At 38.5% G+C, this 17,848-nt stretch overlaps 1 protein-coding gene across 3 annotated transcripts in view; it reads right to left on the bottom strand.

Moving 5' to 3' along the window:
• Positions 1-17,535, bottom strand: part of MIB1 (MIB E3 ubiquitin protein ligase 1) — a 76,828-nt gene extending 59,293 nt beyond the window's left edge. For all 3 annotated transcript variants that reach the window (XM_014871291.2, XM_014871292.2, XM_088173926.1), the window contains exons 1-4: positions 17,052-17,535; positions 8,067-8,238; positions 5,393-5,522; positions 3,525-3,629 (exon numbers count right to left, since the gene is read on the bottom strand). In XM_014871291.2, coding sequence (XP_014726777.1) covers positions 3,525-3,629; positions 5,393-5,522; positions 8,067-8,238; positions 17,052-17,280 — 636 coding nt within the window. In that variant the 5' untranslated portion in view covers positions 17,281-17,535. The remainder of the gene's footprint in view (positions 1-3,524; positions 3,630-5,392; positions 5,523-8,066; positions 8,239-17,051) is intronic.
• Between the last annotated feature and the right edge of the window lie 313 nt (positions 17,536-17,848).

Raw genomic sequence — 17,848 nt, 5'->3', positions numbered from 1 at the left:
GACAACCTAATTTTCTTACTGACATCTAACTTATACCACAGGTAATGTATATAAAAAAAACTTGCTGCTTGCATAAAAGTGGCCAAAAATTCTTGATTTGTTTTTTAAAACAATTATGGTCAGCACCTAGAAGAAACAGAAAGACCCTAAACTAAGAAAATATTATTGTTGCTCCTTCCTCAATATATTATTTTCATTGTTGTGGTGACAAGATAAATGACCAGAGAACTGAAGATTTGACTGACACTACAGATCTGACAGTTTTAACTACATTGGAAGGTATATTTCTTTATATTTTGTAACAGTCACATACAATGTCTAGTATACCACGACATTTACCTTGTTTTCATTTTAAAAAAGAAAGCGGTAACAAGCAATTCTTAAAATCCTCTGAAGCCATTTTAAAGAATAACTTAATGGGCAATCCAAATAAAAGCTGATGAACGGACATTAATTATCCTTCACCTAGACCCAGGCAATCTCAACTTCCCTTACTCACTATTTGGAATTTGTGGGAAAAAGTACACCAACACAGATGGATGACAGATCACTGTGACAATTATGGATGATAACTACAGATACTTTTTCAGAGGCTATGCAGATGAAAGCACAATCCTCCATAATAAAAAACAAGGAGAGGCTAATCATAGCCACAATAGGCAAGTGGTACAGAGCAAAGAAATTCTGAAAGAAACAGATTTCTAAATAATGAAATTGATTTTGGACACTCCTGTGGATGGAACTATTTTCCACTGAAAACCAAGGGAAGTCACCAGCTTTAAATCCTCAGCTCATGCGATATGAAGAAATAAAAATCTAGACACAAGGCCCAAAAGCAAAATCACAATCTTCCCATTAATTTTGTAATTCCATATGGCCTCTCTTTATTGCAAAAGGACATCTTCACACATTTCTAAAGCAGGTTATGTGGTTAACAGCTCAGTTTGGCTCAGGACTCTGAATACATATATGTAAGAAATGTGAGTAGTGTAATAAACCATATAAGCCAACAGTAGCTCATTCTTACTAAGGATGTAGCAAACATTTTATCTGACCTAACAGCACCATAAACACAGATTTAAATTCAGGAATTTGTGGCCTGTGGCAACAGAAACTCTCAGATTTAAATGTCACACTTCACAACCCCCCCCCCCCAAACAAACAACAACAACAAAAAAACAAACAAAAAACAACAACAACACAAAAAATTAAAAAACAAAAAACAAAACAAAAACAAACAAACAAACAAAAAAACCCCAAAAAAACCCGAAAAAAACACCAAAAAAAACCCCAAGAGGCAAGATGCACTTCTCAGCCACTTCATATGTAAACACAGCAAACACAAATAAAACCTCTAAGTATCTGAGCAGAAATAAATGCATGTTTTCAGCCAGCACCTGCTGCCCCACCAGCCAAACCTCATCCCTCCAAAGCTGGCAGGCCAGATAGATTAATTTTGAGGACCAGATGCAGCCTATCAGCTATCAAACGAGAACACTGACTTACAATAATGAGCTGTGTTTCTTTAATCAGCTCCATTAGCATGAGTCAAGTGTAATCCATTTGCAAGTCAGGGTCTCTTCCCAGCTGTATTTACATGGGTACACACTCTTGAGTATTGTTGATTCCACATTCTCTGGACCTTTTAAATCAATCTCCAAGTACCAAAACAAGTTTTCCCCAACTTTATGTGAACTTTCTGACAGTCTCAGCTTTACACATAAATGTAGTAAACAGCATATAAATGGTAGTAAACAACAATAAAGAATTGTACACTTAACAAATTATTAATCAGTTATAAAATTAAGCATTACATTGAAGTGACTCTCATAGATATCCAAGGATCCATTCTGTCTGAAGTGAAAATTGCATTTGATGAAACCATCAAAGACAAAATTAATGTAGGAATGTATTACAATCAGGTAAGCACTACTTACATAACCTCAAATTACCCTTTCTGTACATCCACATGCACATTCTTTTTTCTCTATTATCCTAAATACAACACCTTTATACTTAGTCTCGCACGTAATTTAACATAATTTTTTTTAATTGATCAAATATTTCTATTTCTACAAAACTTATGTGAAGGGGCATTGTCACTCCTTCAAATTTACAGTTGCAGTACTTCATGGAGTATTCTAGAAATATTTAGCACTTCCAGAGGTGGCAAAAGTTTGGAAATGAAATGTAGTTGCCTTAAAAATAACGATTTTTTTAAATTAAGGGAATAACTATTTCAAAACAGAATATAACTTGTCTAAAATATACTTTTTTCCTGAGGTCAGAAGGAATCCTCAATGGTTCCACAGTACTTTTACTGTGTAGTCCAAAAATTTTAACATAGCAACTGAAGTCATAACAACCACAACCACAAAAAAACCAGTTGATCTGTATCTAATTCTATCTAGATTTTGTAACCATTACTTTTCCATGTATCACAAGAGGGAAGATACCAAACATTGATTTATATATACTAAAAAATACAACGTACATTAATTTTTGCCAGTATATAAGAAATTTTCTTCAAAATTAGGGGACACCATGAAGTACATAATTTAATACTGACTCATATTTTACCCCTAGGATCTTAATGAATCAGAAAAGCTGACCTGCACTACGTTAGTTTACTCTTTTTAAATGTAACACTAAATATGTGTTTACAGCAAAAGTGGTTTTTATTTCCATTTTAAGTATAAAAGTAAACTTCAAGTGAAGCTATAAGGTCAAAGAGTTTACATTCAAAAAAGGAACTGGTCATTGTTTAACATTTTATTACTGTTACACATCTGACAAGATGACACTTCATTGTTAAATTAACATGGTTTTCCTCTGCACAATCTAACAAAAATCCTGTAGAGAAAATGCTAATTAAGATGTTTTAAGTAGTTGATAATCAAAGTAACCTTTCCTTGACCCACATTAGGATAAGAAAACCCAGCAACAGAAGGCACTTAGGCTAGTCTGACCCATTTTCTCTCTAAAGCTGAAGAAGTCGCTGGAGAAGCTTCAAAAGGAAACAAAAACTTAGCACTAAAGCAAATTAAAGTCGTAATTTAATTCAACACCTTTCCATTTGCAAAAAGAAAATTGCTCTCAATAGCATTCCAAGTGTTGACAGTAATTTAGAAACTGCAAATCTAGCAGTAATCACAGCAAAATTTGAAGTCAACTGAAGAGTTCAGGAGTGGAAGAATAGGTTTTTTTTTAAAGTTTGTAACTACACTTGCCGCTCTTTCCTGAATTTTAATTTAAACACAACAGTAGCACAGAAAGATAAATGCGTGTGATGCAAATATTTACTATGGCAGAAAGCAGATCTTAACTAGTAGTTATTCACATTCAATAAATTCCCAGATCAGACTTTCTTACTAATACATATGCATGACCCTTACAGCTGGATTCACAATGACCAGCATGAAAACTGACAAAGCATATTACAAAAGCAGGACCATAAAGCACAAGTTATTCTTACAGCCCCTCCCCCATCATGCATTTTACCCTTTGTATTCTTTTATACTTACCATGCCCTCAAAGCCAACTCTGTAAAGGTTTTTAGCACCATTGTCCCAAAGAACATATGCTGCGCTATGTGGACTCGACGCACTCCAATCTTGGATTTCAGTTACCTATTCAAACGTGCAAATAAGAAAATGGTTTCGAGAGCAAAGACTCAGAAGCACAATTTAGACTTCAAAATTTACTCATCTCTTCAAAATAATTAATGATATTGCAGTTTTTCTAAACCTGGTAAAATTTGTTCTGAAGCTGTTTTCCGCTAGATGCAAGTGTTCCCTGGGTGTGTTAAGACACTAGTCTGAATACATACTTTATAGGCCCATTTTTTTTATATTGGGAGGCTATTTAACTACACAAGCAGAGAACAAAATCTGAACTGCTTTGATATGTTCTTACCAGAAGCAGCATTTAACTAAGAAAAACAGGATGAAAATTATTCTAATTGCTTCAATATGTCTGGTTTAACTTGCATTAGCCTAGTGGCTGTGCACTACTGTTAAGAGACAAAGTTTTATTTCCAGAGCCAGTATGTTAAACAACAGTACAAAAGGAGAGTGAAAATGTCTTTCCCAGACACTTCTGAAATCAGAAGGCCATGCACCAAATTCTGAAAACACTTCCATTATTTAAAAAAAGGAAAAAAAAATCACTTTCACTCTTATTTATTTAAACAGTGTTTCTGCTATCTACTACATATCTTTCCTCATTCAAAAATATTTATATGCATTTATATATATTTTCAGATGTCTAGGCAAACAATCCCTCTAATACAAACTTAGTACACAATGCAGAGCGTGCAGGATAGAACTCTTATTTTGTAAAGTTTCAGAGATACAATGTATCTTGACATGGGAAGGGGTAAATAATTGAGATGAAAAAAGTTGCATTTAAATATCCTTTGCTTGAAGAGATTTAAACTTACTATTTCCTTTCAGTAAAATTCAAAATTAAATCCCCAAAAGTCCTAAGGCTTCCATAAATCCCTAGGATATAAAATAAGCTAAACAAGAATATAAAATAGGCTAAATATCATATTCAGGAACTTTTCACTCTCCTTTAAATGCTGTTTAAGTGTATTAAAAATAAGTTCAACAAAAAACAAACACCAGGTCACTAAGACCTGGGTATCCAATTCTCAAATGTGGTGATAAAAGTCATACTATATATTACACTGCCTGTTTTATGTTCATAACAAACCTTCATTGGCTCTCAAGGTAAATGGAAGTTGTAAAAGGAAAATATGCAAGGGTTATGATTAGTAATTTATCATTCCATACGATTTTCAATAAATACAAATATTTTTACTATAGCACTGCATCAAAAGCACTCCTATATTATCCTAAGCCTAAGTAATGTAATATCCACTCCCAAAACTTGCAAAGCTTTCAATTTTAAACTGGAGAAGTCTCTATAATCATTAGGTGAAAAACAAAACCCTAGGGTGCCAGCACTGAAAACCAAGAGCTGGTGCTAGTCCACAGGCAGTAAGACTACAGAATGCAGTGATAACTAGAAAGAGCTCCTCTTGATAGGTCTGTTTTTATACCAGCTTTCTAGTAATGCTGAAATATGCTCAAGATTTTAATGTTGCTACAAGATTGATTAATCTTAGACAATCATGACAAAACTTAATAATTTAAAAATTCTTTACTGATACTGTAAAAAATGCAAATTAAAATGTAAAAGAACTGGCTATAGTATACACACACTCCTCTTTCTAAATGCTTAATTATTAAAAGATTAAGAAACGCCCAGCCAATTAAAATAGTAGCTTTTATGACTGCATTTTTGCTCTACAATTAAAAAGGCCACCAAGGCCACTTCATGAGGAAAAAAAGGTGCAGCTTCTTATTTAAACCAGACTTATTTTTACCTTTCCTCTACGCCCATTGCCACCATCTTGATCTTCCCACTGCCAGTCAACTCCTCGCACCACTCTGGCACCTGCAAAGATTCCTCTTGCTGTAATTTTCTTTGATTTACGTCGAGACTCCAACAATACCCTGAAGTTATTAAAAAAAGAACCCACAAATGTCAAGATAATAAAGGAAATCCAAAATAAATCTTTGGGGATGGGAAGGAGAGCATCTTATAACAAAAATAACCCACAACTGCAGATTTCAGCGCATGAATCATACAAGCAGTACACAAGACAAAAACCCACAATCTTCCAAAATCTGACTTGTTGAATGTTTATATTTAGTTTTTTAATGCTAACAATTTTTTCCAGACTCCCTACTACCAGCATTCATCTTGTAAACACTTGCATATAGATCTGTTCTTACATTATTAAAATAATTAAAGTACATATGGAGACACATCAACACATTTCTGTTTATCTTAGGTGCACTCTAAGCCAATACTTCTGTCCCACAACTGCCCTGTGACTTTTACTTAGAATTATGCTATTAAGAGCATCTCCTTTTCTTCCTTCCTCAGTTTTTCTACATCGTTTTTATAGCATCTCTTGGCAAATTTAAGTCAATATAGTTACATCCATTTTTTCAGTCATATTACGTGTTTTGTTTAAAGCAAACCTCTTATTTTCCTTCTGACTTCAACAGGACTGAAGTAGATATGCCTAAACAGAATAGTTCATGATTCTTTAACTAGAAATAATAGAAATAATCATCTCAAAAGCCACAGTTTTCATGCAACAAGGCTTCTTTTTGCCAGGAACAGCCTGCCAGACAAAGCAATTTTTCAGCTGACATTCAGAATGTTTCCTGACCACTTCAGGAAATTTCTCAGCATCCTGCTAACTTTTAACATCCAGTAGATGGCACACAAGGAAAAAGTTCAACAGTTACAATCAGTGCAAAGAGCACATTAAAATATTTGCCACTTTTTTTCTAAGAAAAATAAAAGTTATCAAAAACTCAAAGTAATCTTGTTTAGAGAAGCTTCTTAAAAAGTTCTCAACATCCACAAAACTGAGACACAAACCCACGTACATTACTTCATTAAGCCACCCATATGATATCTTAGACTTGAAAATAAAATAGTAAGAGCTTATGCTTTCCTTCATCAAAATGTTCTTCCATGTGTCTTGCCATTTTTCCTGTGAGACGTCACTCAAATTCAACAGCACTGTTTTGCCCTTTTCTCCTTCCTAGAACAGTCAACTTCCATCATTTTTTCTCAGCTAAGCTTGATCCAATAGAAACAGCTCCTTGGCAGAAGAAGCTGCTTTCTAGATAAGAGCTCAGTGAGAGTAAACAAAGAAAGGAAGAAAGCGACAAGACGCAAAAATTTTCCAGCAATATTATATACAGTGTACAATCTATCTCCAAAACGAAAACTTGTGCTGTATTCACCATAACCAACCTCTTAAAACTACAAAGGAAACCTCAGCTTAAGAAAGAAAAAAAGGCTGGCAAGCATTCTCAAAAGCAACATTTCAAAAAAAGAAATAAATAGAAAACACATATTTTGTCACCTAGTCTCCTTTAACTACATTAAGTCAGCATTTCTAAGTCCAAATTCTAAGTCTTGTTCTGCACTCAACATTTCAATTGAGAATAAGTTTATGATACCCATTTGGTACCTAAAGCTACTGGCGTGAGCCTCCAAAAAAAAAAGTTCTTACATTTTGATTAAGCCACTGACTTGGGCATCTGAGCCAAAGTTAAAACTTTCAAGCAAACACTTGAGAATCTATAAGACATAATTTGAGACCTCAGGTTGTGTGCTCCAGCCACTTCCCTTAATTTCCAACATACTTGTAAATCTAACTTCTCCAAGAAGATATAAATGTCATCTTACACATGTCATATTCAAATGAGTACTATATCTAAAAATAAAAAATGTTGATGATTTAATGAAAGAACATTCAGAGGGGACATCACAGTGCTTTTCCATAGCTCTCCAAGTATTTAGCAGCAGGCAGATATCACTGTTCTCAACTGGTAGATAAATCATGACTGAGAGGAGCTTTGGATTGAAACAAATTATTTAAAATCAAGAACATCTATGCAAGAACACACTAAATGCAATGGTTAGGAATTCTCCACTGAGAGATTATAATAGATGCTTAAGAATATGAAAACCAAGGCAAGGGCAGAACAACCCTTCATAGCATCTTTTCTCTGCTTCCTGCAGTGAGCAGTTTAAGCAGTTCAAGTCAAAGTTTTTCTTCCCAAATTATTCTGTTTTCCATAACCTTCAAGGAGGGTATTTTCCCTCAGTCTGTCCACACCATTATTGAACCTAATTAGACCTTCACATTCAGAATTCACTGACAAATCTTTTTGAGATTACACATAGTATAAAGGTAATTGCCTTTATTTTAAAGCTGAACACAGAAACAGGAGATTAAGCAAAACTGAATAATCATATCCTAACTTTTTCCTGTACTCCATTCTTCCTAAAATTTCCACGTTTTTCAAGGTCCAAAGACTTATCCTAGCTATCTTCCTCCCAGAAATAGAATCTAACCTCAAGCCACTCTTACCTAATCCAAATTTCAGTAGCCAAATGTTCCGTTTAAAAGTTAACCACAAATAACTGTTTCTACTCAATTTCACAAGGAAAAAGTTAGTTTTTACCTTTCACTTCCTGGTGTGGTAATTCTGTAAAAACGATGCCTCAAGTGATGCTTGTCCCCGTGATAACAAACTGTGCACAAGTCATAATTCGTGCATTCAGCACATTTCCATCGGATGCCAATGATAGGCTGCTGTCGACAAGTATCACACATAGTCCCATCATGCTTGATACCTGTGGAACAAAAACAAAAAGAAGAAAAACTAAAAACTTTGCTGCATCACTAACACAGACTTCTGTTGCACACCATTAAAATTTGAAACTATACCAGAAAGTTAGAAATAAAGAAAGGCTGCTGCTTATACCCTATCAGCCTATATCACTGAGGGGAAAAGATAGTGGTCTTTGCCTCCTATCTCCAGTTGTCAATCTGCTCCTGAAATATTCTATCTTCTCTCAGCTTAAAAAGCTGAGAAGGATATGTCTGCTTCCTTCCATCTATACAAAGGAGAGAAAGAAAATGAGAAATCTTTTAACTACAAGTTAAAGGGTCAGGAATGCATTTATCAACATACACAGGGCGATTTTCTCTCTGGAGTACAGCTACCAATACACGTTATATCACAAAGGCTACTGTGTGTGGCAGCCTGAAAATTACTGCTTTGACTCACACATTTTGTACACTGGAAGATATAAGTGCTTGTCTCTATTCTTTTTTATACAGAAAATAAATTAAGCTCTCCTGGATAGATGCCATCAGTTTCATGAAAATCTGTTACCATTTTGGAAGCATTTTAGTGTTATTCTGGTTTAGTTTTTAAAAAGAATGTGCCAGAGACAAGCCAGATGTAACCCACCAGCATGGGCTCTGCCAAACCTTCCACAAAAACGGATCCCAAGACTTTAGTCTTACATCTCTGCCAAGCTACAGCAGAGTGAAAATGATCAGTCACAGAGTTTCCATCCACCCATTCTGAATACAGTGAACAGCCATAAGTTTATTAAAAAATAAATCAAATTCTGCTGCTCTTTGGAAAAAATTGAGCAACAGAAGAGAGAAGAACTACCATTCAGTCTGTAGCACTAGATAGAAATGAGCATTAAGAAGCTAGACTAACACAGAATTTTCCCAGTCACTTCCCCTTAAAAAAAATCCAGATCAATTTGAAATTAAGTAAGGAAAAAGAATGGATTTTGCCCCCTCCAGCAGGGATGCTTTTAAAAATGACTGCCAAATTCATACAAAGCTATTAGTCACTTACACCCAACAGCTGAACCATCTGTAGCAAAGAAAAATCAACATGGAAAGGCAAAACTAAAGGAAATGCCTTCTTGTTTGATCATTTCACAGAAACACGTAATAGCTGAGGTTGGAAGTAACATTTGGAAATTGTCTCTTCCAACAATCACAGCTCAAAGCAGGGTAAACTGAAGATGGCTGCCTAGCACCATATCCAGTCAAGGTTTTGAGCACCACCAAGAACAGACTCCACAACACAGTATATTCCAGTGTTCAACCACCCCTAGAACAAAAATGTTTCAGTGGAAATTCCTGTATTTCAATTTGTGCCCATTGCCTCTTGCCCTGTCACTTGACACCACTGAAAAGAGCCTGGCCCATCCTCTTTACAACATTCATCAGGTATTTATACACACTCTTAAGATTTCCCTGAGCCTTCTCTTCTCCACACTAAGCAACCACCAGATCCCCCATTCTCTTCCTGTACCAGACACCCTTAAGATTCTTTGCAACATATTTGCAGCCCTTCACTTGACTCTCAGTAGGACCAAGTCTCTCTTGCTCTAGGGATTGTGCTGAAGCATTTTACTATTTTATTGGTTCCAAAGCCAAAGTCTTCAAGAGTGGATGCATTAAAAGCACTGAGTTATCTTGCTAGTGTTTTTATCACCTTGTTTAAAAATTCTAACTAGTTACGGTGTTTAGGGTTTTGAGGTAGTATTTGTTCTGGTTTTATTTCTAACTGATTGCTAAATTGGTATTTCACACAGAAACAGAAGTTACATATATAATCTTTTGATTATATTCTTTTTTAATGCCTGTTGAACTTTTGGGAAGGCATTTGGCCAAGAAATACATTTATTCTGGATGCGAAAGGACCAAAGTATTGGGTGCTGTAGGATTCTTCCACTTGACCAAACAGCAGGAAAAAGGGCAAAAGGGAGGTATTATCAGGAATCATGTGATACAGAATAGGTCATCTCACTGTAAACTTAAATAAAAACAAAACACTTCTTGACAGTGAGGCAAAAGCAGCTATGCAAAACTCAGTAAAATTTCTTCAGGAAAAGATCAAGAAAAATTTGTCCAAAGATATTTGACTCAAGTCATTTTACTGACCACTGAAGTGTCCGGGACTTAAAAAAAGAACAGTGCATGTCTGTACTTGAAGTGTCTGATCTAAAGAGACATATCTGTGTCTCACAGATGCCTAAACACTATCCTGATAGATAGGCCCTTTCTTCATCTATTCCCTGACACGATTCCAGCAGCAACACCCACTTCAGTGCATGCCTCACCTGACCATGCTGCTCCATTCTTTCCATTATGTGAGCAAAAGGTTTTTGCAGAGCTGAGATGCACACTGCATCAAGAAACATACCAAGCTGGAAAACAGCCAGGAGGAAAAATATTCAGCTGAACTGGTTTCCCAATCCCATTCTTTGAGGTGCTGCACAACACTACTGTCATGAGAAACAAAAAATTGCAGGGCAGGAGCAGGCAAGTAATCCTGTTACAGAATGTGTAACCACTGCACCAGAAATCTGGAGGAAGAAGCAGATCTGTATACTTCTGGTGGCAGTGGACTAAGAGAGCTTGAACTTCATCTGCTAAAAAAAAGGGTAAAACAAGGTGCTACTACAGATTACATAACGTGATACTAAACTCTTATTCATGGTCATAATACAAACAAAATTATTTAGATCAACAGTACGTGTGTTAAAGAAGATTGAAAGAATTTAAATTCGACTAGATATTACAGGTACACAAGGGTCATAGGTTGACCTTGCCTGGCTGTCAGTGTCCACCCAACCAGTGTCTCATTTTCCCTCCTCAACAGGACAAACAGTGAAAACAAAATAAAACAGCTTAGGTCAAGCTAAAAGTGAAATTATTTACCAATCACTATCACAGGCAAAAAAGATTTGACTTGGGGAAATATAGCTACTTAAAAAAAGAAAAAGAGGATGGTGAGGAAAACAAAAACTAAAACATCTTCTCCCTATATTTCACCTTCTTCACAGAAATAACTGCATTACTTCATTCCAAACTCCTCTATCTCCCTGCATCTTCCCAGGGAAGACTAAAATCACGATATCTTTTGGGTTGGAAAAGGCCGTTAAAGATCATCAAGTCCAACCATTAACCTAACACCACCAAGACCACCACTAAACCACATCCCTAAGCAACATGCCTACACGTCTTCTAAACACTTGCAGGAATGGTTATTCAACCACTCCTCTGGGCAGCCTGTTCCAGTGCTTGACAACCCTTTTGGTGCAGATGGGGAATGGAGGGTCAGCCCACAACAGCTCCTCCTCTTCCCTTGCCCCATCATGGATCTTCTCCATAAGCTTTATTCCATCAGGAAAACATTCCTTTGAGCATGGGCTCTCCCATGGGTTGCAGTGAGGATCCCTGCTCCACTGTGGCCCTCCATGGGTGGCACGGGGACAACCTGCATCACCGAGGTCTCCATCTGCTGGTTAACCACCCACACACCAAATCAGCACTGAGGACCTGACAGCGGCACTACAGGTACTCAGGGGAGGGAAGGAGACAATGTCCAATGGTTCAGACTAGCTTGGTTCTACCCCAGCGGACTGAAGGCTCATCAGCACTAAGATCACGTATTTCAATTTACTTTTACCAAAAAGCAAAGCAGTTTATGTGCTCCCAAACCACCCACAATGTAAATCAAAGCATAGTATGTAAGAACCAGGAGATTGCATCAAATGTAGGATCTGGAGTCAAACTAAAATCCTGACCCAAAAGCAAAATCTGTCACATAAACTCTTCCCCTCTTCAAAAGGAAGGCTGTTTAAGAAAGCTTGAGAAACATAAATGTTACAAAGTTTATATTAGGAAAGAATGCCTTCATTAAACTACTGGAATAAATTAAAGTGCTTCAAAATTCAAACAGCAGCCCTATAGCTGACCAGCTGTGCCCCAAAAAAGCACTTTAGCTCTTTAAACTTAGATAATGATAAAATTAAACTTTTAAATATTCTTCAAAATTTCCTAGAACCAGGCTACTTTGAAATTAAACAGGTTTTGTGCCACATGCAGTTTAAAAACCAAAACAAACCAGGTAATGAGAAGCATACTTTCACTACACCTAACTACTTTTAAATAGCTGCCATTTCCTTACGTCCCTTCACCTTCAGTACAACATAAAATCCAGTATTCCTGATGTCCATTTGTCATTAATGCTTTTTACTACTTGAATTTCATATTAGTTTTCTACCTTAATACCATGGTTATCTTCACTTTTCTCATCTCTTCCCAAAACCTCCTTGGATTACCAAGCCCACCATTCCTCTGACAACACTCAGTTATACATAACTGTAACAGTCTTTCACAAGTTTTTGAAACCCATGCTCACTCTTACAGCTGTGAAAGTAAAGAAAAGCTATGTTGTTCAAATTGCTATTTGAATTTGTTATAAGTAATTCTTTTGTACTGAAGAGAATTAGATGGCAATATACAACTGTCCAATAAAAGGATTTTAACAGTTAAAATCAGACGTACAAGGGGTATCCACATCACTCACTGTTAAACACAGAGGACACCAATATTGATTTCAGTTCTCAGAACAAACAAAATCTGGTTTCCAATGGAGTCATTACTCTCTACAAAAGAGTAATGAACCAAAATCCCTTCATACCATAATGACAATACCATCATCAGATAAGGGATACCATAAACAACTTAAAAAATTGATTTGTATGCATCCCAATTTAAAAATAAGTAATGTTTTGTTCTTCCTATTCCTTTACCCCAGACCATTTTTATGCTATGTTCAGACTCCTGGTAAATTAAAAACAAAGAATTCTTAGAGATAACCAGTTAGACTCTGAAAAACTGAATGAAAACTCCAATGAGTGTTCCCACAAACATTACTCATTTACAGTTTGGAAGTAGCCAGCTGACCAATTATTATTACAGATACAAAATGCCAGACTTGCTAAACTATGTGTCCTATCTGGTAAGGGAATCACAAGATACACAGGAAGGGAGAGGATTATCGTGTAGGAGACATGGGGGAAGGGCAGGGAGAACAAAGAACACGTTTATTAAAAAAAACAGGCCTCCCAAGTACCACTACTCAGGAGGCTATTAATTTTTTTAATTTGTGAGAGCTCCTGTAAGTATTTACAAGTAGCCACTAAAAAAATCTTGACTAAGACAACTTGCCTAAATTACACTTGATAGTCTAAAAGCAAGAACAAACAAACAAATACACTGGATAAATTACAGGTGCTTTTAACTTTTTAACTTGAAGACCAATTACGCCACTTTTCAGGTACAAAAACCTATCAATACAAGTGCAGAAAGCCAATCATCTTCCACAGGTAACATCTAGATTTTCAATATTACCAGAATAGCACATAATGCTTTCCACACTGCACACTCCAGCTGGGGGATTAATTCTGTATCAAGATTTCTATTTCCTGACCCCAGCCCCTCTGCCACCTCCCCTTATTCAAACACAATTTGGTAAATACTTTCAGCACGAAAATAATATTGTTACTTTGAACCAACTGCATAAAAAAGGAAATGAATGCCAAATGAATTCTGGTCTAACCTCTATAGAAAGCAAATCTTCAAAAAGAGAATTGACAGAAAAAGTTTCTGTAATGCTCATGACCATTATGTGAACATAGCCAGATATGCTCTGGCTACTCGTCTGGCCTTTACCTCAGGTAAAAGGCTACCTTCCTTTCTAAATAAAAAGCTTGGATATATAACTTTCTTGCTTTTCTTCAGCAACTCAGAAAACTACTTTCTGTTTCTTTGCCACAACACTACCAAAAAAGGGGGACACTCAAGGCTAGTAGATCCTGGCAAAAGGCTACTTCACAGAAAAAAACAGGATTTATTTGCAAGTAATTGAACAACCACACTGCACTACTGATATACCACATCTGACCACTTTCTCCATTGAGGAGCCAGCTACACAGGACCTACCTGATGTTTTACTTCTATGTGAAATTTTGGTTCTTTTCAAATCTTTGGTTTACCAATGCCTCTCAAGTGCTCTGTCTCACTTAAAGCAACGTGGGGCAATGTAAATATGACCACACCAAAGGGCAGCTAATACAGCAAGCCTGGTAGACATAACCAAAACAACCCTGAACTTGGTATCACAAGTCCCTCATGACCCAGATGATTACATCTGGAGAAAAGAGCTTATAAGACATTTTTCACGTAAATGAGTTTTTATTTTAAGAAGACCATCCTAGTATCTTAGCACTAAGGCTTTTAAAGTTTTCTAAGATGTTAATATAGTGTCACAATGCCAGTAATAGCCTACAATCATTGAAAGACAAGGGCAGTATGTTTATTAAGTCTATGATGCATAGTTCTAACCACATACACATATACATGCACATACATGAATCAAACTCAACATGCCTTAAAAAAAAAATAAAAAAATAGGATGACCTTCAAACATTACTTTTATAACAAAGTAAGTTCCTGACGCACCACTGCTTTCCTGGCTGCACAGGCCTCAAACTCAAAGCAGCAACTCTGGCTGCAAGCACCACTTCTAAGAGCTTATAATCAAGACTGGCTTTGAACACATAATAGAAGAAACTCCCAGCAATAACCAATTTTTATTTTTACTATTGTACTTTTATATTTATTCTCACTATAAACTTACATTCACATTGTGACAGTAAATTCATGAACCAGAGAAATTTTTTTCATTTCAAACTTTTAGAGCCATGACACACACTCCACCAAGTATCATCAAACAAAAAGCCACTCTATGCTTTATAACATTTCCTTGCTCAACATCATCATTAATACTATCCCAAGAAATTCATGTCACCTAATCCCACTTACATTAATTAATGTCCCTTGAGAAGTATCAAACTATCGTGCAAAGTCAGAGTCCCTTACTCTAAACAAAGTCACCATCATAGGGAAAAAAAAAATCATTCTCAAAAGGTGAAGAAGGGAAGTGATTTAGGCAAGACTACAAAGTGAATTAGCAGTAAATTCAAGATTTCAGTCCGAACTGACAGCACCTTAACTCTATTGACTTTGCCCTTTTGTTACAACTAATTTACAGATTTTTACTCTTCCCATCTCCAGGGAATACTCAAAAGTAACTCCCTCTAGCAAAAAGCAGCCCTGGGTACTTCCACACAACAGTTCCATGACAACGAGGATGATGTTCGCCAGAAACCTCAGGAAAAGAAATACCATTTTGCTAAGCCTGACAACAGCAATGTGTGTGACACAATATACATGGTTTTATCTGAAACAGAAGTTTAAATTCTAATACAAAAATATATACAGAAATGAAACTCAGAAAGAACAAAGCAAAAAAGAGAATTAAAAACATGACTGTTTTAAACTGAATATTAAGTCTAGGCTTCCAGATACAGTTAAGAGGACACCATCTGCTTGCAAATACGTCAGGCAGGGCTAGAACAATGAGCATTCGAGGCTCATATGCAACATTTATGCATATGCTTCAGTTCTAAGCAGAAGCAGTCCCACTGGTTTCTACAGGACATCAAACACAGGTAAAAGTTTCTAAGCATAAACATCTGCAAGACAAGGACTGACAACTTGAAAGACTCCTCTTTCTTGTTTTAAAGTCCATTGCAAAAGGATTTTCAAAAAAAACCATCATAATCATGCCAGCAGAGAGGAAGGGACCCAGTCACTGAAAAATTAAATCCATCTCAATGTAATATTTGGGGTTCTTTTCTCAGCAAGGTTTTTTGTAATTAGTTAAATGAATTCCATGATTTTGTCTCCTCAAAAGCCTTTTAGCTTCAACCTACTGCTACAATTTTTCCTGCTGTTAACACTACACATAACTGACACAAAGCTGGTCTCTCCATCACGATCTAAATGAAAGACACATTACAAAAGAGTACAGCTCAAGTGCCTCAACAAATCAGTGCAAACACCTCATTACTGAGGCAATCCTGACCGGCTCAAAAGTCTCCTCACGATAGTTCTGATGAAATGTAACAATATCTATATTTTCCTGTGTGAGTTTTCATTGTAAAAACAGGTGGTAAAATGAACCTTTCCCTGCAGTGTTTGCAACACTAACACTGCCGCATAATGTCAGTGCAGTTCAAACTCCATTGTCCAAAATGACTGGATTTAAAGCATAAATATCAAGCAGTCAAGTAATTAAAAGAATTAACTCATGCAATTTTTCCTCCCAGTACTTTTACTTTTTACAACAGGTCTGGCAATACAGATAAAAGGCAACGTACAGATTACAGGCGCAAAATCACAGTATTTCAACCACTTAGTGTAACCTTTAGATAAAAGGTACTGCACATCTCTTCTGCAATTATCCTTATACTTGATTCAAGGACGACTGCCACTATTTTATAAAACTGCTCTGAAATATAAATTCAAGAAGTGGGGATCGAGGTGTGAAAGCAAACCCAAACCTTGATGTATCACCCTCTCGGCTCCCTCTCTCCACCTCCTCCCCAGGACGAGAGGATCCTGCCGTCTGTGGCAGATCACTTTTGCTTTGTCTACCCCAATTTAGCAGTCCCGGGACAACTTCTGTCCCCGCGCTGTAGGTTTGTCCCAAGTTTGCGTGTACACACACAGACACATGGACGCGCACGGACAGACACCCACGCGCGGGGAGGGGGAGGGTGCCTGACTCCCCCCCGCCCAAACCCAAGGCAAAGGCGCACCTCTAAAAGGGGAAGGAAGGGCGCAATCCTCTCCGCAGGACGGGACCCCCCAGCACCCCCGGGCCCACTGCCGTGGAGGTGGAGGTGCCCCCGTTCCCTCCCTCCCCGCTCACCGGTGGGCGCGCTGTCGAGGATGCGGAGGTCGTAGGCCCCAGAGCAGCGGTAGTTGGCGGCGGTGCCGTTGTCCCAAACCACCACCACCTCCTCGGGGCTCTCGAAGCTGCGCACGGTTCCCACATGGCCCTCGCCGCCATCCTGCTTCCCCCACTTCCAGTCCGGACCGCGGACCACCCGGGCCCCGACTCCTTCCACCATCACCCGGTTGTTCCTCGAGCTGCTCATCCCGGCGGCGGCGCCCTGGGGCGGATGGAGGGGGCGCGCAGCCCGCAGGCGGCGGAGGGGGACCCCGATGGGGGCGGCTGCCTCGGGCGCCGGGCGGGAATCTCCGTCCGGCTCTTCTTCTTCTTCTTCTCCTCGCTCGTTCACTCCCTTCCCTCCTCGCTCGCTCCCTATGCATCCATTCCCCAGCCCCAGCGGCCCCGCCGCCCGCTCCCACCGCCGGCCCCGCTCCTGCCGCTACATCCGGGACCCGCGGCCGCGACGGCGGCGGCTCCAGGGAGACCGGCGAGGCCGCCCCCGCCCCGCCGCGCTGCGCATGCGCGGCCCCGAGGCGGACGCGTCGCTCGAGCGCCCCCTGCGGAGCCGCGGCGGGCACTGCCCCGCTCGCCCTGGCCCGGCCCGGCCCGGCCCCGCGGCTGTGCCCGAGGGAAGGGCGGGGAGCAGAGGAGCGAGCCGGGGCTCTTCTGTGCCTGAGTCTTCTCCAGGTCGCCAGCTGGGCTATTCCTTCTGGAATCGCGGCGTCACTCCGCCGAGGCCTGTGTCGCCGCCCCGCCCGGCTCTGAGGCGATGA

Source organism: Sturnus vulgaris, chromosome 1, assembly GCF_052056855.1.
Source record: "Sturnus vulgaris isolate bStuVul1 chromosome 1, bStuVul1.hap1, whole genome shotgun sequence".
NCBI lineage: Eukaryota > Metazoa > Chordata > Aves > Passeriformes > Sturnidae > Sturnus > Sturnus vulgaris.
This window is presented reverse-complemented; position numbering and strand designations above follow the sequence as displayed.